This window comes from Cygnus olor, chromosome 11 (genome assembly GCF_009769625.2).
Source record: "Cygnus olor isolate bCygOlo1 chromosome 11, bCygOlo1.pri.v2, whole genome shotgun sequence".
Taxonomy (NCBI): domain Eukaryota; kingdom Metazoa; phylum Chordata; class Aves; order Anseriformes; family Anatidae; genus Cygnus; species Cygnus olor.
In genome coordinates this window covers 3,818,322-3,843,699 of record NC_049179.1, presented here as the reverse complement: position 1 = coordinate 3,843,699, position 25,378 = coordinate 3,818,322, and the positions used below count along the sequence as shown (strand labels likewise).

Here is a 25,378-nt window from a genome sequence, read left to right as displayed (position 1 = left end):
GCACACGATGTGGAGAGATGTGCAACAGTATTCTAAAAAAGCCTGACTAATCCCAGCCATTAGGGCAGCTATACAAAAACATATTTACATTGCAGGACTTTCTTAAGAGGAGAGTAAAACGTGGCAAATAAAATGTCTGAAATTATAGATGAAATTGTAGAACAGGAGATTAATATTTTCAGATGTTTTCAAGAGGGGAAAATGCAAGTTTTTAATTTATGTTAGTTAATCCCTGCTGAGGAAGAAATTAGGAAGTGAAGATTTAACCTGTAACTTGTCATCTATAGAATTTTATTTCATTTTAGTTAGTTGAAGTCCATGAATACTCTTCCTACTGAATACAAGACTGTACAATCGTTAACCTTATGCACATAAATATAGTGTCTCTCTCTTGATTTCTAAGGGTGCAAGGTCTGTGGAAGGTGAAAAGAAAACAGCTTTAAAAGCTGTTGACAGGAAAATACAACACAAAGTTTGATCATGTGATAGTTTCAATCCTAATTACTAGTTTATTTGTTAATTTTTACATTAAATGAATAATCAGTATTGATCTGAACTTCAGCTGAAGTTTTTTGACACTTCTGTATCTAGCCACCGAGAGGCTTTCTGAACTCCCATTCCTCTCGTTTGACTGCTTTTGGCTATTTGTACCTTTCTTCCCTTGTACCTTAATGATGGGTGGGTCCACGAGTGGACCCACTAGCCTCATTCAAGCAATCCTAGTAAAGACAAAAGACTTTTTTTCTAAGAAAAGCCTGTAGAAATCCTAGATACTACCAAGCGCGTGTACATTAAAGTTCCAGAAACCACTGTAACTGTTACCTGCTCTCCTGTTGTGTACAGAGCCCTGTTTGGACAAGGTCAGCCTTCCTGCATTCAGCTGAGCCCATGCTACAGAAGCTTTTTTTTTTTAGCAGGTAGCATAGATGGGGCTTCCATTTTGCACAAATATGCAAAGTTAATAATTTGATAGCATTATCAGTGTCTTTATATGAAGAAAGTTTAAATGCAGCATTATTTCAGTCATTGCAATCATAAATATTGGTTACTTCATCACTGAATTGGCATTATAGTAAATTGAATGGCTCCAATGCTCTTTACGGGTGTAGCTCTCAAAAACTATTGCTCTTATCTGTTTTATAATAATGCCCTCACTATTAGGACATCTTACTTGGCATTACTGAGCTCCAAGCAGATACACATCCATACCTCAAAATGGTTTTCAACTTAAGTAGACAAAAGATTTAATCACAAAAAAAGAATACAGAATGTACTATGTTGAAATAAAAACGTATCATAGCAAGATAATGCAGAGACTTTCTGAGGAATTTAAGAGTTTTGCCCATAATACAAAAAATAATACTCATATGCCTAATGTTGAGAAAATTTAATTATTTATGTTAGACAAAACTTTAAATGTTTTCAGAATTAAGGTCTATATTCTTAAGTCTGGCATCCAAATATTACATTCTGGAGAATGAATATATTCTGTGTTTCTCAGAAATACAAATTTCTAATCGTATTTTTATCTTTCTTTAAGTAACTTTCTTTTGTTTGCAATTGATATAGAAGATTATTTTGTTTTAGGGTATGCAGGCATTTTAAAACATAACTAGCATACCAAGGAAATTAGAACATAAATTAAAAATAGCTACTTTCATATTTTAAAATGTACTGTAGCTATAAGAGGATGAAGTTAAATTTACATAATGTATCTATGAATTAGTCCTGTAAGTCACATGAGGATTTGCATCACATTCAGCTATCTTAAAGATGTGATGTGCCTTTGATAAGAGCTGGGACCAATATCCAGACAAGACTCTCAATTTCCACTGAAATTAAATTATTTCAATAGAGAGGTAAAACGTTAACTATATTCTTTAGATTCAAGTAACTTTTGGAACAGAGAGAAAATTGCCTATACCCCATGTAAAAATATGTTGCTAAAATCATTCACTTTTTTTCCCCCCTTATAGGCATTCATGAATATTTTAATTACTTCTTTTTGTTCCCCGACTTTTGGACAAAAATACGGCAACATTTTCAAGCCTATGGAAGTCTATGGAAGCATCTGACTTAAAACCTTCTGACGTAACTATTTTGGTATGTCGGCAAGTATACTTTTATGATGTTGTGCAATAGCACCACCTGGTGGGTGTAATCATTTTAACCATTCTGCTCCTTGGACAAACGTATCTGATTAATTTAGGGAAACAAAAAAGACCGAAAAAAAGTATTATTTTTAATATTCTTAAGATTGTTTTTTATCTCTAGCTACTCCTTTTAATCAGGTGAAGGAAGACAATATAGGTAGTTTTATGAATCAATATTTCAGAGGAGATATAACATTTCAGAGATGTCAAATATAAGAAACATTAAGGATCTACTCACAAGGATAATGGTCCTCCTATTTTAGAGGTTACACATCACTCCTGATTCTCATGCAGTATCTTAACTACCAATGCACTGAAGATGAGAAAATATCAGCATCTTTGCAAATTTAGGCAAAACCAGGAAGACATACAGGTCTTAGAGGACTGGAATTTTCAGCCTTTATAGGTTTTTCTTGTCAGGTCTTATGCAGAAGACCGCTCAAGCACGTGCTTAACTTAAAATTCCTTCTTCAATCCCACTCATTTCAATATGACATGAACAGTTATTCAAATTTTAACATGGAAAAATACTTAGGGCTGAACATACCACTTGGAGACTAAAGAGGGGGAAAAAGAAATGGGGGAAACGAGTGAGTGATCTGGAAGCCCCTTGCTTTTTCTTTTTCAAGGAAAAATAAAACGAGGTAATGACATACAAATTTCTTTTTACTCACTTGGACAGTGAAAGCCACAGCAGAATAAAGTCTACTCTCTCCTAAATGAAAAAAAATATATTCTGTATGCATTTGAAAAATTAATAAGCAACAGATGAAAGATTTTATCTATAAAAAAAAGAGTTACATTGCAATAACAACAAATAATACCACCATAGTGTCAGATTCACCACGTTCGGAGCAGGTGGAAGGGTTTACGTGAAATTGAAAGGTTGCTGAAGGGTAGTATATGGAAATCTTAGAGGCACACTAGCTTCTCTCTCCTGAATTTGTACTTCCAGGGAGGACTTGTAATGTGCTTTATGAGAATTGTTAATCAAACCTCCAAATAAAGCAAGACGTAAGTATTTGTACAGTAGAATGTACATTTGTATAAGCATTTTATGGAGTTTTTTTCTATTATTATTTTTTCAGTTTTGATTGTGATCTGAAATAATTACTTGTTTTGTACAACTCTTACAAAAAGTATTCTGTGAACTAAAACCAAGAAAAAGCAAATGAAACAGACTCGGGGAAATTAATTCTCCTTGGCCCTTGCTGTGGTTTATTCCTTGCTTTCTTTTGAAATAACAAATACCAACCTGTGTTTCCATTTCAGATCGCACAATCATCCATCGTTTAGAGAAGAACTTCACAGCCTAATTGTGAGTCAGCCCAGAACATTTAAGGTATCCTCAAATACAGAGGCTTCAGTGATGAAATAGAATCTACCTTTGACACTCATTGCAAAGTCTGCTTGTCTCTACCAGGGCTTCAAACACTCATAAAGATCTGTTCGTAAAGATTTGATGCTGTGCTGAGAACCTAAACCAATACTCCAGTTTTCAGTTAATACTGTTTACTGTTGGCATAAGTTTTTTCCTGGTTAAACAGCGTTTTGTGACTGTAGAGGGTGCTCTTAAAGTACTAGTGATGGTAGTAATATACTGCAATCAGTTTCTCTTTCTTCAAAGTTTATCAATGTTAGGATGCTTGCATTTAGCAAAGAAAATTGTTACACTGCTAGTCTGTTTTATTTTGTATGTGGGCAAGAGTCACTGTCCACATCTGTATCCAAATACATCCCTGGCAATTTTTCTGGAGTTAGTTTATTTTTGCAAGTATGTTTTTGCCAAACAATGATAGTATCTTCTGAGAAAACCATTGATGCTGTCTTAAACAAGTTGAAAGAAATACTAAATGGAGTGCATTTTTAGTTGCAAGGCCATTCAAACCTGGATAAGAACTTAAAGTTCCAAAAAAGTCATTTAAATATTCACAAAACTTCTTTAGTTAAGTGAAGTTGATGCTCCCACATTGTGCTATCTGGAATTCTGTTGGGAAGAATTTCACTTTATTTTATTTTACTTTGGTTGGTGGATTTACTTCATAGTTTGGTTGATTGCTCCACCATTCTTCCAAGATATGTTTTTTTATACCCCTTTAACTGAATTACCGGGGAAAAATATCCTAGATGCAACAGACTAAATTAAAGTTTGTCGTGCTGTTTTTTTCTTCAACCTTTTATATACATATATATGTGTGTGTGTATATATATATATATATGTTTACATTTCAATATAGAATTCTATGTTCCCCTCATTACAGCCAACGAATTATTTAGTTAATTCTATACGCTTGAGAAACGTTACCTCTTTCCAGAGAGGACAGAGCCTGCAAACATGGAAAGATAAGAATGTGACTTCAATAATAAGAATTGCATTAAGCCAGCTTTAGAGTTACGTTAATATTTCTGAGGTCTGGACCTTTTCTGTGAGACCATGACTAGGTTGCAGGCTTCTGCCAGCACTGCCCTGTCAGTCATGTAGGTGATGAGGTGTGATCTTTGACTGACATGACTGTTTCAAAAAAAAGGACTATACTGTTAACATACACTTAGAACAGCTAAACTACTCTTTCTCTTGTATAGGCAATTATGCTTGGAGGAGATGAAACATATGCTGCAGAAACACAGTGTTCCTAATCTATTTTTTTCCTAACAACAATTACTTCCCTTCTTATATTGGATTTGTATACCTATCCTGAGAAGGTACTCTTAGATATGGCCTTAACTAATTAAACTTTTACAGGTGGTCACTTATTTGAGACCAGGTCTGCAGAAGATATTTGTTATAGTTATAGTGTCACAAAGGCTTTTACTCTTTGCATTTTTTTTATTTTATTAAAAAAAAAAAAGGCTCTACTATAAGCTCTGTTTAGTGCACACAAGTCAGTGCAGCTTGTTTTGTCTAGGGAATCCCTCTAAGCTTTTTTGAATAACTTCAGCACCATCTACTTTGGGGAGACTTTGCCAAGATTACTACATTAGGAAACCTTTCAAATGCAAACCAAGCCTAACAAATGTTTGCTGGCTTCTAACGAGATCTTGGCCTGTTGCAACCCAGTTTCCACATCAAATGCATCACTCTATCAACTTGCGGGTTAGGGCATGTCCCTTAACGTGTTTGTGTATTACATCATACAAATGGGACTTTATGTTATCTAGGACTGTGACTACAGGCTTGCCATGTGAATAGTCAAATGAAATTCTTTGAAATGTCTTTGTGAGAGCTGGCAATATTAACTACCCCATACATCAGGTAAGTCTCCTCTATAGAGGAAATGACATTGTCTGAGGTCCTGTGTTGGAAAATACTCCTGATACAAGTCATGCAACTGCAGAGAACACAAAAATGGACTGAAGACAGGGAGTTTGTCTTACAGGGCTTACCTTCTTCAGGATTTAGTACTAAGTACTAATTTGAAGAAACAGATGTCTAGGCTTCCCCCAGCTTTGATGAGTGTACTATTAAGATAAATAGTCATGCTTAATTCTCTTTCCATTGCAGTATTTCTAATGGGTAATGTTTTCACTTCTGTAGGAGAATCTAGAAGGCTATCACCTAAACATCCCATATACTGGGTTTCTCAAAATAGGAAGTTAGAAACGCAAATCTAATGCCCTCAAGTAAGAGTCAAGACTTGAACCAGACTTTTTCTAATCACTTATCTTCTAATCACTGAGCTACTAGATAAAATATTTGTGAGAAAAGGTTGGCATACATTTCTAACTGTAGGAGAGAGTTCATAAATATATTTTGGAGATTTTCACATCTCTACAACTCACATTAAAGGACTTGAATGTCAGAAACATATGGAACTCAAGACCCAAGACCCATCGCCCTTTCTTCAATCTTTAAGAATGGCCAGTCTGGGTATAACCTATCAGTTTTGGTCATTTCTGTGGTAGATCCTCTGTCACCCAGTGCGGAAAGAGGTGATGCCATTTAATTGTGGAGCAAAGCATCACAATACCAAAGCCTCTCCTTACCTAACCTGTAGCCACTCACGAAAGTTACCCAGCTATCTAAATGGAACTTGCCTTTACTGGTTCCTTTTTTTAAAATAGTCTACAATTCTAGAAAAACCTAAAAGCTCAGACAAAGATCTTGCATTGTACAGTACTTACATATTTTAAGCAGTGAAAGCTGTAAATGATGCATACGTTGGAATGACAATACGACAAATGGAACCTTTCACTGGGAGAATGCAAACCAGAAGACAGATAGCTTGTTTTGCTTTGGGCAAGACATGGAGGCAAACATTTAAAATGAAGAAACTCCTCTTTCCTTCTGTGGCCCCTCTGAGCCATTACATTAATTACTTGGAACTATTTACCTACTTCCCTTCATCTAGGCCCCAGGTGTAGACACTCTGGATACTGAAAATGAGTTTCACTCTTTTCACTAGGATGAAAAAAGAATATGTAGACACACTCATCTTTTCCTTTCTGAAATCCATGAATGTGAGGTCATATGGCATCCTAACATACATATCTTACACTTGCTTGTTTTTTTTAACAACCCATAATAAAATGTAAGAGTGGTAGGGGGGTCAGTGATGTTTTTCTTTCAGAGTACAATGAAAATATTTGTTTAGTGTTGTTGAAACAGCAGGGGCAGCTGGCAGTGTCTACACATTTGTGTGTCTTCTAACACTTCACTAAAGAGATATCCCTAATCTTTGAAGAAAGACAAATATCTACTTCTGCAAATTTTCTAACCTGTACTTTTCATGCAGTGCCTCTGACAGCTTTCTTTTGTGATCAGAATGTTAGCTTGTCTTTAAAACATGTCCTTAAATTACAACCAGCCAGATCCAGGCATACTGTTTTACATATGTGAAGCTAGAGTATTAAAGGAGGCATTATTTATTTAGAAAATAAACAATCACATTAGAAAATTAAAAAAAAAAAAAAAAGTAATCACAGCAGAGGCTCAAAACCTCAATTTCTAAATTAGCAGCAAAGAGGATCTGAGATTCTTTTTGGTAAGCTGTCTCAAAGCTCTTGCTCAGAGTTCCCCTTCCAACTTCTCCCGAGGAGGAAAAAAATGAATTACACCTCTTCTTGTGCTCTTACAGAGAGGTTTTTCTACCATTGATTGTTTTGGAATACAAACAATAGACTGTGGGACACTGACTGTCTAAATATCTTTAGATAATGAATAACAGAGTCCGCGGCTATTTGCACAAAGTGTATTCAACTTCTCCCTTACCATTAAAGAATATCAGTCAATCCCAGGGTAGCCCAGGTCATCTAGGGGTGGCTACTGGGGCTGGCTCCCTCCTGTCACAGCTGTCTGGCAGTGGGCCCACCCTCAGGAACAGCCAGCTGGCTTTGCTGTGCATTTCAGCTTCCTCCAAGTTTTCATATGGACCTGTAAAGCTGTTGAGTTTATTTTCCCTGATCAGCTTATTTGTTGTCAATCCAGAGAGTTTTCCCATTGCCGTGACTGCTGTTGATGCAGTCACTTTGCACTTGGAGTTTTCTCCATGGCCTCTCTACGCTGTCATTTCTGCTGGTCTGCACTGGCTCTTCAGAAAGATCAGATCTGTTTCGTAGATTTTGTTAGGTTTCAGGTAAGTTCAGCACTTCTCTGTTCTGATCTTATCACTTGCCCAGGTGCACAAGTTTCTCTTCTCAATCTGCTATCTTCATTAGAACAACAAATGGCCTCTAGCAGACTGAGACTTTGAGAAAAAAAGAAACCTTCCTTCACTTTCTCTTGTATTCCAATAGCATACCTACCAAACTATATAAGCTGTTATAGGGTAACCCTTCATTTAAAAGATCTTAGAGCACAGACACCTGTGTTCACCATTAATGATATATACAAAACTTTATTTTAGTCAGAAATATAAAACTTCTATGTAGAACTGTGAGCAATAGCAAAGCAAATAGAAATAACTTATTCTACATTCATCTTCTGGTGTCAAAAGAAAGGTGTAAGTAGCATCTGTCACAAAAACAACACTTAGAATTCCAAAAATGTAAATCCACATATTCAAAGGTTTTCAGAAGCAATCTTAGGAGTACCTCACTATAAAGAGTAAGTAATCTCAGAATAAAGAGATTACTTCCCAGAACATTTGTCTTCCCTCAAATTAAAAATACAATGCATGCCCAGAGTACATAAAGACTTTCTTTATATTCCCAACTAATAATCAACATTTTTTTCCTCGAGAGAATGATATTTGGCCAAACAAATATAAGAAGATATTGTAATTCATTTAATTATTTTGCTATATATTAATCTAGTGAGATTAAAGTACTGTTGCATTTAGTTACCCAGATGAGTGAAAGAGATATCTTGTAAAACTTCATTTTTTTTATCCAATCCTTTTTTACTATATGCTGTCTTCTTTTTCAGTAGGACAATGCTAATATATTTATAATGATATTCATTGCTTTATGCAACCTCATCATCTTTGTTACTTACAGTGTCAGCTCAGTAGCACCAGGTTTCACACATCTGTCACATGAAAGCCTCTCCATTTTGTCTTTAATCACTCTTAACTTCTGGACTTTTTCTGTGATTGCAGTATCCTTACTGAGATGGGAATTTGAATGAGGAAAAATGGTCCATTTCCAGGGGAGATGAATTGAAGACCCTATCACGTGTCACTGATGGCATCTCTACGCTGGGTTACTGGTAAGTGCAGAAGATATCATTACTCCAGCTTCAACCACTCTTCTCAGGTTAAAGCAATGGTAGTCACAGGGATAGGAAAACACCTTCAGCTGTTTGAACAGCTGTTTCTGTTCACTTCTGAAGAAAGGCAGTCAAATCAGGTGCAGTCATGCCTGCTGGCTAGGTTGGTATAACAACCACTTAGTCATATAAACCATGGCCATCATCATATCTTCACGTTGCAGACTTCATTGTAAAGGCACTAACAAATTTCATTCAGATGCTATTCAAATCTGCAGCAGTTAGAGTCATCTCATTCAGTGTGAATTATTTGGTATTGAGCTAGACTCAAATTCATCTTCTTTAATAGCACACAATGATTTATTTATGCCCTATGACTAAGTTTTTCAGAACCTTCCTAAGTCTTGTTGCAGCTTGTCAGGAACTTCTTCTATGGGTGTAGTCGATGTCAGCAGTTAACATACTAAAATTTGCTGGCAGGTAAATTTATTATGACTGAAGCCTAGTCAGGCTGGCATCTGAGCTTGTGTCCAACTCAGGATGTGCAGGATTACTTAGACACTTGAAGCTACTAGTACTATTCCTGCATAAGCAACTTCTTGAAATGAGGCCTCATCACCTGTAAGGATGAACAGCTGCTGAGCTGGAAAAAAGTAAACAAATCCTCTGGTATGGAAATCTGTCTTACGTTCCCTACTTAATGTGTAATACTCAACTAATTCTGCGTATACTGTGTGCAAACATTCTGATTCTAATTCCCATTAAATAACGTCCTAAAGTGTCAAAGTATAGAGGTCTATAAAGTGTATATATCTGAAAAAGATAATTATTTTTACATATGTTTTCCTTGAAAGTGACTACATTAAGCATGAAATCTGTGTGATTCTTCCTCTTTCTGATTATTGCTACAAATGGAATTAGGCTGATTGTAAAGAATGTTACTGAATTCTTCTGCGTATTAAAAAAGGAAGTTGGAATTTTTGAGGGATGTGGTGTTATCGCTGTCACAATATTGGGGGAGAGGGAGGCTAAAGAGCTGAGACATGCTTTCCAATAAATACAGTGCTCTTCAGGCACAAAGACTTGGGAAGGAAACAATTCTTTCTAATTAGGAAAGTAATTTTAAGCAGAAAAAGATGTAAAAGCTTAAGGACTGTTCTTGTCAGAGAGAGATGTTTCTGAGAAGAATTAGGGCAATAGAGGATTATTGTTTTGTTAAGCCTTTGATTGAGATCTCAGACTTTCATCAGTTCTGTAACAATACAGGCAAGAGATCTAAGGCTCAAACACATCTCCAGAAAGGAGATCTTGGAAAAAGAAAATAGAAATAAACACAGACTAGGATTTGGCTGGTGGGTATTTATAACTCACAGCTGAGAGCCAAGGGGAAGTTTTTCCATGATCACCCCATTATTTTAAAAAAATGGTCAGGAAGAAAATTTTGCTTTTGTTTCTCCCCCAAAAAAGCAAAACAAAACAAAACAAAACCTCTTAGTTATTTGAAAAATTCCAGACCAGAACATAAGAGATCCTTTAGAGGAAAACTCTGGAGTTGTCATTTAAAGGCTGCCCTGACTATAATCAAGATTAGAGCTTTTAATGAAGGCAAAGCTCATTTATCTGATCAGATCCTAACATAATGGTCTAGCATGTGATATTATTCTATATAAGTTACATAACACTTTTTGTTTAAGCACATGCTTTTCCTTCAGTAGCATGAACAACATCTTTAACCTGTTCAAATTCTTAAGAAATGCAAACAGATTTGAACAGGAAAAATGGTTATTTATTAACAAAAGGTTAAAAACAAATATACAAAAACAAGAACTTTCTGTGACTTGGTTAAGATGAAGGCAAGACAGGAAACTAATAAAGAGGATCAGAGAACCTGGAAATAAGTGTTAACAGACTTGTGCATGGACAGTTTAAAATCACATACTATTAGGCATTAGCTTTTTGATTAAGTGTTTGCACACAAGATTGCTTTTCCCTAGTAAATGCTAGAGATTATCCACAACTTATTTGTGTTTGCAGGTTTTCTGTGAGTATGTGTGGGTTCATCTTACCATTTATCAGCCACCATGCACAGAGGTCACAAGTCCCCTGCCTCATTAAAAGACAGTGAGCCAATTGAAAAACAACTCCGTTCTCCCTTGGGGCATCTGAACATATGGTGCAGGAGTAGTATGGTTAATTTTGAAACAGTCAGATCTGGGAAGAGGCTAAACAGTTGGACAAAAAGTGGGTAATGTAACTAGATACTCAGAGAGATAACTCTTGTCAGCCGATTTTCCTGTTTTGACAACAGAATTGGTAGGCTACAGCTTCAAGCTTCTCAGGGTGTCTCATGAACTGAGAAGGAAAGACAGTAAGTTACAGTACTAAAAGCTATAGTGGAACAATAAAAACAGAAATGTGACCCTGCTCCCATGTGGAAATGTCTCAGAGCTTCATAAAATCAACAGCAACTGAATATACAGTGCTGGCATACAAAGACACAGAACATGATGTAGGAGCATTGTAGTATCAGCATGTTTGTTACTGTCAGAAAACACAATGACAGAAGAGAAATTTGTTGATTGACTCCTTACAGATCTGCCACATTAAATGTTAATAAATTGCACAATACAGGCTTGTTACAATTTCTATTCCACAACTTACAGACATTGTCTGAGTAGGAAGGGTGCTGGCTGGTATAATGCTTTTTGCAATGACATGAAAATATGTTGCCAATTCCTGTTATTCAGATTACTTTTTTCTCAGACTTTTTTTTTACATGCAAATATTCAAAAAAAAAAAAAAAAAGGTTTAACTTCTTGCTGCTCTGTTAATCCTTCTTTTATGCTGGGAAGCTGCTGTTGTGTCATGGACACGTTTTGTCCATGAGAATGTCTTTGAGCTATCATTCTGTATATCCTTTTCCAAGCTAAGGAACTGCAATACTTTCATCCAACTTTAAAAATAAAGTAGTCACTAAAACTTTTATACTTGAATGCAGACCTTAAGGATTTTGTTTAGAATGATCCTCTAGGGAACACAGTGAAAACAGTATCTCTTGAGACAACAATGGAGAAGCTTTCACCAGCACTGAGAATGCAGCTATTCATTGCTTCTGCAGCCAAATAAATGCTCTCTGGTTGGAAGCACCTTATATTCAATAAAAAAAAAAAACACACTTTTTTTTATTCTTCCCCCCTTCACCTCCCCCCCATGTCATGGTCTGTGATGAATATTTAATTGATTCTGGTTAACTGAAAGACAGAAAAGTTAGCCAACATGGAATACGACTTCAAATAAAAGGATACTTTACTGCATCATGACATAGTCTCACACTAATGTAAATAATGTTGTAGAATGGAGAGCAGCACTTTTCTGTCTGTTTAATACTACAAATTCAAACTTTTGCACGAGGAAAAGGTCAAAACAAAATGTTAAAGAGTACACCTTAAAACTAACTTCTTCTGTGTCAGATATATAAACTCATAACTTTTTGTTACATTCTTAACTAACAAGCTGGAATGAGGATTCAGAAAACTCTTCTTACAATATTTGCACAATGAAAGCATAATATCCAACAAGAAAGTATTTCTGCTACTAGAGAAAGGGGTGGGGAGGCAATGGACAGATGAGAGACATTGGAATAGAATAAATGAAACATCTTTTTCTCCACCTTCACGAGCTGTACAGAGTGCTGAGAGGGAAAGAGTGCCCCATACAATTACTTCCTTCCTTCTACAACACAACAAGAAGGAGAGTGCCTGATTTTGTTGTCCAGATCCAGAAATAGATGTGTTTTCAACTTCTGTGCACAAGGGTATGAGTGCATATACAGATGTAGCCATATGTATTTGTACCCCGCTTATTTCCACATGCTCATATTCGATGGTGAAAGCCTACCTGTAACTTTGTCAGTCACCTGTAGCCTGCAAGCAGTTCAAGTACAGCTCCAGTGCCGGAGTTACACTTTGTCATGAGGAGAAGGGCAGTGATAATGCACAGATAGACTAAATCCCTGAGAAAGGGCAACATAGCTAGGAGTATTGAGCCTGGCATCACTGGATTGTACTGATCAAGTTGTGTGCCGGCGTAGAGAAGACACATGGAAGCCATTTCCTGCTTGTGAACTGATCTCCCTCCCCCTTCCTCTCAAATATAAGTACATGCAACGTGGCTTTTGGCCACAGTGAGTTTTTTGGATTTGTAGTGTCAGGAAGGTTTGCTTTAAAAGCACAAATCCAGCCCTTTCCTTAAATATAAAACTTCAAAAGACCATTATTTTTTTCTTTTGATGCTTTTTTTTTTTCTTCCCCTCAGTCTCTTTTTGATTTCAGATTTTTCCAACTCTGAAAAAGTCTTTACAATTTCATCTTGGAACTGGCAAATGAACTTTAACAGAGTAAAGACTGCTTAGGTACTGACCTGAGCTTTCACGCTGCTGATCCCAGAGCCACTGATTGTTACTTTCTAGCTATACCTCACTAACACATAACAGGTTAAGGCTTTACCCCTACTCCCCCCTCTTTCTCAAATACTTCAAGTTTCCTTGGCTGTGCAAAGTAAGCACATATTTTGTCCATGAGAATGTTTTTGAGCAGTATCTCTTCTGTCAGTTGGGTTCTCTTGTGCATTGTAATTCTTGCCAGGAGACATCTCCTACTTTTCCCCCCCCCTTCCTCCTCTGGAAACATTTCATTTGGCAGAATGATCTTTCTGTTTTAGCTATTGGGTAAGGTCTTGCCCACCTGAAATCACCAGGAGCCACTGAATTCAAAGATGCCAAAATTTTTACCTCTTGGCTTTTAAAACACTTTTCTATTAAACTGCTGGGCTTAGAAAAAAAAATAATAGCAGCGATGGGGCACTTGTGTGTTTCTGACACAAGTTTATAACCACCAAATTATTAATTTGTCTTTTTGCTAAAAAGAATTTCAGGTTTCATAACTGAATGCTAGAAATTCTTGAAAACAAATATTAAAGAGAAAGCCTAATTTTGGGAGGCCAGTAAAAATGGTTTTGTAAGATCTTATACAAATTTTAACTCTTAAATATTCTTCAAGATTTTGAAAAATCACATTTTCTTAAAGATGTTTTTTAAACGTACAATTCATCAATATCATTACATTATCATCCTATTGCAGTAGTTATTTTAATAATTGCTTTTCGTGCCTTTACTGGTGAGCCATACCTGCAAAGTCTGAATCCAGGCTTAGCCTTCAAGTCTTTCTGGGGAAGGTAGGACTTCGCAGGTAAGTCACACTCTCACTCTTTAGAAGCATTAACGGTAACATAAAGCACAAGTTGTCAGGGTACAGTGAGGGATGGTACCTGCATAAGAAGCCAAACATGACACTAGCCAGCACAGCAGAAGCCTCACCAGGTAGGGCCCTGTCCCACAGCAACAGAGCAGAGAAGGTTCAGGAGTAGCAGCAAGGGCTAATCAGAAATCCAGATACCAAGCACACCTATAGCATAGCTCAAGCAGGGACTGAAAGCCAAAGGCTGAGCTTAAATGAAGCCCCTGAGGCCATGGGTGAGGTGGAGGCCCCAGGTGAGTCTGGTCAAGGCCATCATGTCCTATTAGTGCACTCAGGGCCCTGACATAAGTCAGTGGAACATCCAATCTCATATTTTCATGCACAAGCAAAAAAAGGGAAGAATTATGATTGTGGTTTGACCTGTGCTGCATTTTCTGACCTCTGAGTGCCTGATTTCTCAACCATGACATTACAGTAATGCTATGTCTACCCGTAGTTTATATATAAACACAGAGTATGTTAAACAACTGACTTATGATGTGATACTTTTGTTCCCACTGAATTCTAGACCATCTGTGTACTAAAGAATTTCTAGACTTGGAAAGCAGGTCTGATCTTTTCAGTTCCTTCTTTAAATAGTTGCAGATATTCCTGGAGTATTCTTCTGTATGTACTTTGACATTTATATTTCATTCCTTTTTTTTCATTGCAATTAAGCATCTGATGGACTTGTACGTGAAAAATATTTGTCCATCTTAAACCTTCAAAAATCTCTATTTACATGCTGTTCAAATTATGAAAATTAATGCACACTTTTTTTCCAAAGACTTAGAGTTGCTACAGCAAAGTTTCAGGTCACCTGATTTCTGAGGAACAGTTTGGTCTGTTTATTGATAAGCAATGTTTTCTTTTTCATCTTTTCCAAGCTGAAGTAATACATATTGCTATCTCATATTCTGGGACACAGAACAGGATATCAGCAGCACTGCAACATGAAATTAAAACAGGTGCTGTGTGTACCTCCTGGAATAATTCCTTTTCACTCCGTAAAGTGTCCAGTCAGTGAACTGTATCCCCCCCACCGTACAGGTAACAAAATGTATGATTCTCCTGTTGGCAGACAGAACATTTGAAGCACTACCAGTTTACACAAAGTTCTCTCTGAGTAAATATGGGCAGAAAGAGTCCATTTCAGTGCCTCACAGGAAGGGATTTGGTCCCAGCAGACTGTTTTGGCATTGACTGGAACATAGTCATTGTCTTCCCTCAGTCTAGCTGTTTCCAGAACTGACACTTTGTTTTGATTTTAATAAGGTAGTATGAATTAAAACAGCAGGTGCGTAGCAACACCTTTTTAGAATGAGGAGTGTTTGATACTGGTAAATGTGTTTACCCAAGAGTAACATTGCTGATCTTTGGCTTTCCTCTCAGCCTGTACAATATGTATATAATACAAAATAATTAACCCCCTAGCTTCTGATTAAAGAATTGCAAAATGTGTGTATAAAATAAGAACACAAAAATCACAGGTCAGAGAAGTTATGGGAGATCACCAGGAAGAGGAAAGACTCAGCGTGGTCACTTGAATAATATCACTTTACTTGCATTTCTTAATAGTAATGCTGTCAACCTTGGAAAAACTGGACATGGCCTGATAATAAAAAGGTGTATCTGAAAGGAAAGAAAAACTACAAAGAACCTACACAACATTGTATTGAAAGAAAAGTGTGGACGCAGACACAAGCAAAAAGCAATTCACATCCAGTGGAAAATTGAGGGTTCATTGAATGCAAGGGTTAATGAAAGGATTATAAGAATGAAGTGCAGGCGCTCCAGTGGATTCAATTCCCCTAGATTGTTGGGACAACAAAAAAGCTGCATATCTTTGTCTCCTGCAATTGCTTTGTTCATTACCCTCTTAAATCCCCAAAACAAACAGCAAACAACCCAAGTCCTCCTGTCACACAGACATAGTCTTGCTATTATGAAGGTTCCACTTGTAAAAAATGCTCTTGTCTATTTCTGTGCTTTTTAACATTTTATCCTCTTACTAGGTTGAAGGTCAACAGAGCTCACAAAGAAAATATTGTAATTTGTTTCGCTAGCAAACAAGTAGTTTGCCAGAGACATGCTGCATCAGACTGCAATAGTGCAGGCTTTATGTTTAACCCAAGTCTGATTTAGAATTCTGAAAAGGCATCTCAAGGCCTGCTGGAAATGTGTACCCTTTGAACCCACTTTAGGCACCCAGAACATCATTTACAGGGCCTTTGTTGCTTAGAGATTACAATTTACTTTTTGTATTCCTTAACATTTTTATTCCTATACATTATAGCATATAAATATTCCTATACATTTTTGCTATATATTTTCTGCTACAACAGGTTCAATGCATCCTTTAGTTTCTCTTTCAGCTACTGGGGCAAACCGTTACATTCCAATTTTTTCTCATATGTTACCAAGTAGTGCAAATCCTTTTGCATTCCTCTCTACAAGTTCAGCAGTTCTTTTGCTTACCTCAGGCCTGCTGTGTAATTCTATTCCCAGTCATTCACCAGTCTTTCCATCTTCATCCAGCTGCATCTTCAACTGAGGAAAAGAAAAGAATTTGGGTTATCACTTGATGCCTGGTAAGCTCCTCCCCACCTTTTCCTCATTCTACTTTTTTTTGGTACGGTGCCAGAAATGCAGCCACATTGCACAATACAGCCACAAATGCAGTAACATCTACCAGCCATTTCAGATATTAGTAGTCAAGTTCCTAATTTGTTCGTCAGTTTGTTTCAGGGAATTGTTTTTGCAGATTTAAAGATCCTCCCACAGAACTGTTACAATCAGACAAGCAAAGCAGACTGACAATCAGAACATGGAGTGGAACACAAGGAAGAACTTGGTGTAGGTCTTAGTCACTGGGACTTCCTTCCGGAGAGTGAGTCCAACATGGGAAGTTGGTCTGTCTAGGTTGGTTCCAGCAGTGCAGATTCTTGTGTATAGTGGCAAGACTGCAAGGGGCAAGCTGTCAAACTACTGTCTCGGGAAAGTGTCTCAGGTCCTTTATGACAGAGAGATTGTCTGGATTTAGTCAGATCTCTGTTAATGGCCATACCTGCTACCAAATCAAAAAACAAGCTCAATAAAGGAAGGAATGATTTAATGTCTAGGAACAGAGCAGGAAAGAGTGTTAACTGGGCTTGACAAAGCATAATTCTAGCACAGGAAGAACATGTAGAAGTATTTTTGTTACTATCTTCAGTTAACCAACACATAATATAAATTCTCTGCATCACTGAATTTTCCAGTCTCTCCATGGCTTCTCTACCTGAACAGTATTTCATGTCTCTCATTCTGAATGATCAGACTCCACACATTTTGATGTAAAACACCAGAGCTTAAAGAGAAATCCAACCCGCATGACAGAATGAGAAGGATTTCTAGAAGCTGTTTATTAAATACTATTTTTTAAATAGTATTTTTTTAAAATAGTAGTTGATCTCAGATATTAATGTCTTGATCTCGTTTCAGCTCTGTTCAAGCTGTTAATAGGCTGCATTCTGCAGAAGTATCTCAATTAGTAAATTCAGATGCATTGTGTATATGTTTTACAGGGGAAACCTATGTATTAGAAGTCAGTGAGCTTAAAATGTGCAGCATAATTAGAGGAATGAGCCTCAGGTTGCTTTGTCAAAACATTCTTTAATTGCTGGATTTTAGGATTATTGGATTAGAAGATTAAATGGGATGCCTGGAAATCTTAATTTGGAGCACCAAGTAAAGTAAGGCTTCTCATGAATGAGCACACTGTCTCTATAAAGCTCAGTTTGAATCAGCTGCTGTAGTAGTTGTTCAAAGATATTTTCATGCTAGGACGATGGGATACTATATTTTCTTTGTTCCTTCCTTCCCTCTCTTTTTTTAACACAGTTTTTAATTTTAAAGAACTTGTCCTTTCTCCCTGAGAATCAATTACCAACTTTTGTGTAGCCATGGGTGCTACAGTCGCTCTGGGCATGGTCTGTGAATCACTAAGCTTCCTTGTCCATATGTTATTAAAGGAATCCTGATACCAACCAGACATTCACCTTTCAGTGGATGTTAATCACTTAATTACATTGCGATCAGTAAGCACAGCTACAATTTTTATGGCATTCTTTCATTTACAAGACAATCTTTCATCAGAGCATTCCACATTGGTTAAACAATATTTTGGGGTCCCAAAGATGGGGACCTACAGGTTTTCCTTTTTTATTTTTTTTTGTCAGTGCAGGAGTGGATTCACTAGCAAGTGCAGTCTTCACAAACACAGAAAGTTGCTTTATCGTTCTAGTTTAATCTCACTTCCAGGGGAGACATAGCACTTCACTCCTTAAAGTGTCTGTAGTAAAACTTTCTCCAGCTGCTAGTACTCTCCCTGCTTGGTCCAACATTGTGCCTACTGCAGCTGTAATGATGAAAAACACAAGCGAGACTGTGTATATGCTGTATATATGTGTGTGTTTGAGCAGAAAAGTAACGTCACAGTGATGTGTAGATTATCATCAAGGAGGGAAACTTTGGGCTCTGGTCCAAATCCCTCTTAAGAAAAATGCTGTGAAGTTGGTCATGTCAATATTAAGCAGATATACCTGGTGAATTTTGCTGAGAGTTCTGAACCTATAGTTTTAGAGTCCAGATGTTTCAACTGAGACAGTTAATGCACTAGCTATGTTGATCTTTCCTGAAGTGATTCCATAATTTTTAGAAAGACGACTTCAAATGAAAGAATTTCAGAAGTTATTACTAATACTCTGTCACCAAGTTTTGCAAAGTAAACAGAACAGGAATTTAGTTCACAAGCAATATGGAGGCAGCTGTGCTAGCCGTGTTCCCAAGCCATTAACAGAAAGCCATCAGCACTTCAAAGTACCATATTCCTGTATCACTTAGTATTTGCATTCAAAATAAAAGCCAAAACACTAAAGGTATCCCAGTGATGTAGATCATGACTGTCTGAACAGTAGGATTGGTATGATAAATCATATTCTTATTTTCTGGAGTAAAAGAAAAAATACTCTGATGCAATTTTGGCATCTTTTAAAATCAACTGGAATTTTTGTCACTGACTTTCACAAGGCCAGAGTTTTGCCTTTTGGGTCTGACAGTCCTTTCAGGATTTAACTGAATTAACAGAATTGTATGTAGTGATAGCGTCATATTTTCAAACTGACATTGTAGGAATAAAAAAAGATAGCAGTTTATCACTTCCTTCTTTGGTGACAGATTTCTATCAAAAAGAAGTGCTTTCACTAAATGCCCCAGTATTATTCCCAAAGAGCATAATACCAACTGCATGTGTTCTGGGGGTCAGTAGAACCACTGCTAACTTTATGTCAATTGATTCTTCCTGTGTACCACTGGCTCTAGAAAGCCAGTTGACTTTTTTGGCTTTTTTCCCCTTAAAGGCATAGAAGGTATAGTTGATTCTTCCTGTGTACCACTGGCTCTAGAAAGCCAGTTGACTTTTTTGGCTTTTTTCCCCTTAAAGGCATAGAAGGTATAGTTCTGAAGATTTTTCTATTATTATTTTTTTAGGCTTTTTAGGCTTTATTGCTATGACAATTCCTATGTTTCTGTGGCAATAACTCCATTCCAGAAGACTCAAATTAAAAAATGGATTTTTATAATGTAGCACCAAACACACCACAACATGATCTTCCTTCTTTCTCATGCATGTTAACTGTAAGAAGTTTCTTTGTCCAGAATGTGGCTCTGATTACATTTCTCTATCCAAAAATAAACACGGTGCAAAAAAGAAAGATACAGGCAGGGGAGGAAAGCCTGTCAGTGGGCCACCCTCAGGAAAACCTCACAAGATCTACTGTCTGTCTCTGCAAGCCATGGAAGAGCTGAGGAAGTGATCCCAGCTTGGTGGTCTTATTTTTAATTAAAACAAATGAGACTCTTTCAGCTGCTGCAGATAAATATTTCGTGAAAAGAGACAGGGACAGATGTCAAAAACTGCAGTAAATAAAGAGTAAGACCAGAAAAGCAAATGTTACAACAGCATTTTATATACAAAACAAAGCATGTTTACAAATTTCTGTCAAATATCTTTCCATCCAAGGCCTAATTTTACTAAGATCATTTTAAAAGCAGGAAAACTAATTGTTCGTAATCACTTTGCTGACATAGAATGAAAATACAAACACATGTAGCTAAAGAAAAATTTAAAAGTCACCTTGTTGATTGGTGATTCAGGTCAGTAGCAGCTAGATGAATTGGTATAATCCAAACCATGAAAATGCAAACTCTAGAGTTAGGAATGAATGAAGATCAGAAATGATCTAATTGACTTTGAATGTGGTTAAGAAGAAAAAGTAAAAAAGTTGATTGCAGTGCATAAGAATATACAAGGAGATACTATAGAGGTATTTGGTCTCACAGTAGGCACAGGTGAAGACAGAGCAACATCCGGTAACATAAAACAAAAAACAAATGAGTTCAGATGAGAGATGACAAACAAATTTTAAACACTGAGGAAAAGTAACCTCAGATTGTAGTGGGCTTTCCATAATTCAATGTAGTACCTTGACCCATACCCTTGACTTCTAATAACTATGTATTGGTTGCACTGAGAGGTATGGACCCCTGTAACAACTATAGGAGGTGCTTTGTAGCTTGCAGGTCACAATAAATGACCATAATAGCCTCTTTGGGCCACAGCACTTGTGAATAGGTAGTGTCCAGGATAACATGGTATCTCGAGTCTCTTGAAGTTTTCTGAAACTGACACAAAACACCTAATCCATGAGTAATGCAAAATGCCTGCCCATTTCCTTATTGCAAATTTCAGACAAAATCAGACATCAAGTCTCAAGTGCAAAACAATTTTAATTTGGGTTCACAGTGACATATTAGATTTATGGTATTATGCTCCTTACAATGTATAAAAAATACAGATTCATGGATGTCTGCTTTCTTATTTCTTTACCATAAATCTTATATACTGAAGATCCTGCATGATTCACTGGCATGTCGTGAACGATGTAGGGCTCCTGAATTGTCCAAGTGGGGCAGTATCTCAAACTGAGCTACCTGATGTTTAGAAATCAAAACCAAATGACCTAATTTATTCCACTCAAAAGTTTTGTGAAATGCTAAAAGAGAGGGGGGACAGTCAAGTCCCCCATTAGACTGTCTGACAGATCTTCCTCATATCAGCCTAATGTTTAGATCTCCATTGATTTAAAAAAATTGAGATTTTTCCATTTACTTTAATAGAGATAGGACTGATAGCACTTTAACAGAAATATACTGCCCAAATGTTGAATCTGTGTGCAATTACATATTTTATTATAAATCCAAAATCTTTTGGCAGTGAAGAGACTCATTCATCAGCTATCACTCTGGTTGCCAGAATTACCAAATTTCTTTTCCTGATTATAACATGTTAAAAATACAAGATAACATGGCAAGCAATTTAATCAGATGAATAAAAGTTTAAGATAATCTAACCTGTTACAAAGATACCTCATTACAACAATAATAACATTTTCTCACCTTCATTTGAGGACGTGCCATGCTCATTTCTGTTTGTTAAAGTAAATAGAAAGAAAGGCCTCCAAATGTAGATAGGCAAGGCTAGGCTAGGCAGAAAGAAATAAAGTAAATATAACTTCTCCCTTCTGTTTTCAGCCGATAGGAAGTACCTGTGATTGTGACAAACCCCATACCCTTCCACTTCCTGATCTTTAACAGTATAAACATGGCTCTTCTTGCCTGTGTAATTTGAGGAGTTCCTTTTTCCCTTCTGGCTTTTCGAATGATTAGGGAAGATGCCTGTGTGCAAAACACTGCAGAGTTTTTAAGGACAAAATTCAGCATTTAGTACACTTGCAAAACCACCTTCATATACTACAGCTACACCTTATTCGTATACAACCTGCAGGCTGGCAAGTCTCTCTCCTCTTTTACCGCCTTCCCCAGAGTAGCAGCTGCATTCTGACACTGCCTTAATATTCACATTTTTTGTGATTCTACCCTTGAATGCATTCATGCAGCACTCCTTCCCGACTCTCACTTGCCACATTCACTTTTTGCAGCCTAATGATGCCTGTTTAGTCCCTTGATGCAGCAGGAAGTAAAACATGAAACTAGGGGAACGAAAAACTGTTCCATAGTAATACGAAGAGTCTAACATGGGAGGTGAAAATGTTCTCCATCACACTAGAAGGATCGGTAGGAGTTCAGCCATAAGCTAAATCAGTAGCTGATTCGTAGCCAAGTACATTATCTCTGTAGGGTGTGGATGTGCACATATGTGGGTGCATTTCATCTTTCATCATTCTAAATAAAATAATAACCTAATCTAAAGGCCAGTTCTAAAATGCAAGAAAAAATAAATATGTAGGCTACATTTACAAATAAGCTATGGCCTATGATTTTGCAGGATGAAATCACTGCAAAAATCAAAAAGCGATCTACTCTTCTAAAATATGTTTTCCAGTGCTTCTGAAGAACTAAGAATGTTTGCATTTAATTAAAAGGGAAGCAAAAATAATTTCTTACCAATACACAAAGAGAAAGGGAAGGTCTTGGGCAAGAAAACAATAGCTGGACAATCTTATTTGACATTTATTAACAAAGTATTTATGGATGTATAAAAAAAAAGTAATGCTGCTTGGAATTTGCTTTTTAAGTTTCTTGATAGTTAACAGGGCACTCAGTTACAGATAAGCAACTGGTGGCTGGTACTGGCATCATCATTGACTCTGTATTTCATGAACTAAAATCAAGCCAGAGTTCACTTCTGCCTTGTCTCTTAAGTAGCAGAAGCTACAGATGCTGAGGAGACCATAAAAGAATTTTACAGTTTTTACACAACAGTGTTTTTTTCAAATGGCAATTGCATAATCCTGCACCTCTTACCTGCAAAGGAGTTTACAGGTAAGATGTAAAGGAGTTATTCAATAAGGAAAGGGACAGTATGACTCAAATTAAAAAAAAAAAAAAAAAAAAGAATCCTGAAATAAGGATCAAATATAAAAAACTCAATAGCATCTTCACTGGGCACAAATTTACTTGTGATCTGATGGAACCAACCTGAATCCGACCAGCTCTAAGAGATAACAGTTTGTCAATTTCCCATTTCGAAGGCACTGTGGTAATTGAAAGATTCCAGATATATCACATGGAAATCAAACTTGCAGCAAACAGTAAACTTTCTGATAAAGGCCTAAGCCTAATTCCATTGAAGTCAATGACAAATCCTAGCAGTTTTCAATAGAACTTGAGCGAAGCTAAAGGTGAAAAACAGCTCTAAGAACAGCTGTAGTCAACTAAATCCCCAGTTAGGACAGAAAAACTGGGAGAGGATACTTCACATCAGAGGTACCTGTGGTGGGAATTCACAAAGAGTGACTTGCAAGGATCTCTGATACAATGCACTTTAAGAGACCGTTAAGGAAGCTGACAACGTTCAGCAAGGTCAGCATGTCCCCAGTTTGCATGACATTACCATGTTCTGCTGAGAATTTTCATGGCACCTCACAGTAGTTACCCTCTTTATCTAGTCTGAAGCAATGTACAGGCTATCAACACAAGCTGCAACCAAACTGTTGTACTAGAGTGTAAACACAGTGTGGCTGATGAAGCAATAATAAAATGAGCAGGCAGAAGGGGCAATGTTTTCTCTCTTTTCTAAGCGAGTGTAAGGAGTATAAAGAAGTGTAGAATGTCAAATTAAAGACATGTTCAGTGCAAAACATGAGGGAGGCATGGAATTGATATGCATGCTACCTCTGTATGTCTCTGAAGCTGAATAAGATTCTACAGCTGGACTATGATTCAGCTTCAGATCAACAAAGAATGACTACACTGGATTTACACGTTGCAATTGCAGATAAACACTCAAAATACCCTTGTGCCAGTTCTGTGCTACTGGAGCTATGTCTAAGATGTATTGCCATATACACATGAAATTGAGCAACTTTCCTAAGGAAATTCCTTTCTATTTTTCAGAATGCAAAGGAAATGGATGGGAGACATGTTTGGTCTTCATAATCATCAATGATGCATTTCGTTGAGTTTTCACTTCTGTAAAAGACTTTTGTGCTAGGTGAAATACAAGCAAAGAGGAAAGAACAATTTACTCCAATTCCTTGTTTAAAAAGTTTAAGAGAAGGCCCCATAATCATTCCCTTCCCTCTTTTACAGATAAGGTTAAGGCAGACAGAAATTAAAGGACTCACCACGTGACTCACCCAGCACAGTCAGGATTTGAACTCAGAACTTTTAAGTCCAACCCCCCAGTGCCTGAACTACACATTCATTTTCTTCTTTGTATTCCCCACAGTCTTAGGCCATGTGGCCACTATTGGTAAAAATGAAAAACAGGTGCAGATCCATGAACAGATGGGAGACCAGCCCTGGCTGATCTCTGGAGGATAATACAGGGTTGCTTTCTGGCAAAGAGGATTCCAAAGAACCACAGAGGCAGCACCCCTGCCCTAAAACTGAAGCTGCTCTGCCACACAATAAACATTATTTCTACCAGCCCAGCAAGTGGGAGTACTGAGGCATGCACAGTCTGTTGTCTGTCAGGAAAGGATACTGCCTTACTGACCTCTCAGACTTGCAATATTGACATCTTTGTTTTTCAGGCATGCCTATAAAGATTGTAGGAGACTAATTGCAATTCCATTCTTTGTAGTAACTGCAGCCAACATTTTGCAGTTGCTGAAACATGAAATTTCTTCCCTTGAATAGACAACTTTGGAATGTCTGACCCTCCAAAAATTCCATTAGTCATATGCAGAATCAGTCTCTGGGAAAATCACTAGTGGTATGAAACAAATCAGCCAGGTAAGATGAATAATATGTTTATTCTTGGTTCATCAGACCAGATTCACTTTTGATTTCTAGTTCACATGGAACTGATGGCTTAGTCTGTAATATGTGGCTAAATGGAAAACTTGGACTGCTTTCTGAGTGGGAAGGTGATAGAAGATAACTAACAGGGCAATTGCATGGTCCTAAACACAGGACAGCTGGCTAAGATGCAAAGTCCTTCCCTGCCTTATGTGACCCACGGATGTGATTCCTATAGGTGACAAGAAACCTTTTCCTCCATGTATCACCTGCCGGTATACATCTACCAAAAGGTTTAAAGAAGTCATGGATTCAATTTCTATTCAATTTCTATGGATCCGCACAGAACATATCAAAACTGAGAATATAGCTTATGCAGGAGGAGAGGGTTTCTTTTCCTCCTTGCAAAAATACTCTTCTAGTGCTGTGTCTGAGGTTAGTTAATCTTTCTGAAGCTGCCTATTCAGCAAAAATGCACA

The 25,378-nt window shown here is 37.1% G+C and overlaps 1 protein-coding gene and 2 long non-coding RNA genes across 12 annotated transcripts in view; 1 reads left to right on the top strand and 2 right to left on the bottom strand.

The window, feature by feature from the left end:
• CGNL1 (cingulin like 1) overlaps positions 1–8,801 on the bottom strand; it is a 67,999-nt gene extending 59,198 nt beyond the window's left edge. For 5 of the 6 annotated variants that reach the window (XR_005823434.1, XM_040570471.1, XM_040570470.1 and 2 more), the window contains exon 1: positions 8,587–8,801. Coding sequence is in view for 2 of the 6 variants with exons in the window: in XM_040570463.1 (XP_040426397.1) it covers positions 8,587–8,642 (56 nt within the window). In the remaining 4 variants the exon portion in view is untranslated. Of the gene's footprint in view, positions 1–7,362; positions 7,838–8,586 lie in introns of all 6 variants that reach the window. The other variant, XM_040570467.1, reaches the window with a different exon arrangement.
• The window catches only part of LOC121076279, a 16,432-nt gene extending 4,259 nt beyond the window's left edge, over positions 1–12,173 (top strand). For 2 of the 3 annotated variants that reach the window (XR_005823435.1, XR_005823437.1), the window contains exons 2-5: positions 1,977–2,103; positions 3,426–3,495; positions 8,690–8,799; positions 10,834–12,173. This is a non-coding gene — a long non-coding RNA (uncharacterized LOC121076279). The remainder of the gene's footprint in view (positions 1–1,976; positions 2,104–3,425; positions 3,496–8,689; positions 8,800–10,833) is intronic. The other variant, XR_005823436.1, reaches the window with a different exon arrangement.
• Positions 8,808–25,378, bottom strand: LOC121076280. Of its 3 annotated transcripts, none has more exons than XR_005823439.1 (4): positions 24,281–25,378; positions 16,572–16,643; positions 13,985–14,124; positions 8,808–9,418 (listed from the first exon to the last, which is right to left on the bottom strand). It is a non-coding gene; the product is annotated as an uncharacterized LOC121076280 (long non-coding RNA). The 3 variants fall into 3 exon arrangements; XR_005823438.1 differs by lacking the exon at positions 8,808–9,418 and adding an exon at positions 11,816–11,946; XR_005823440.1 differs by lacking the exons at positions 8,808–9,418; positions 24,281–25,378 and adding exons at positions 11,816–11,946; positions 20,269–20,966.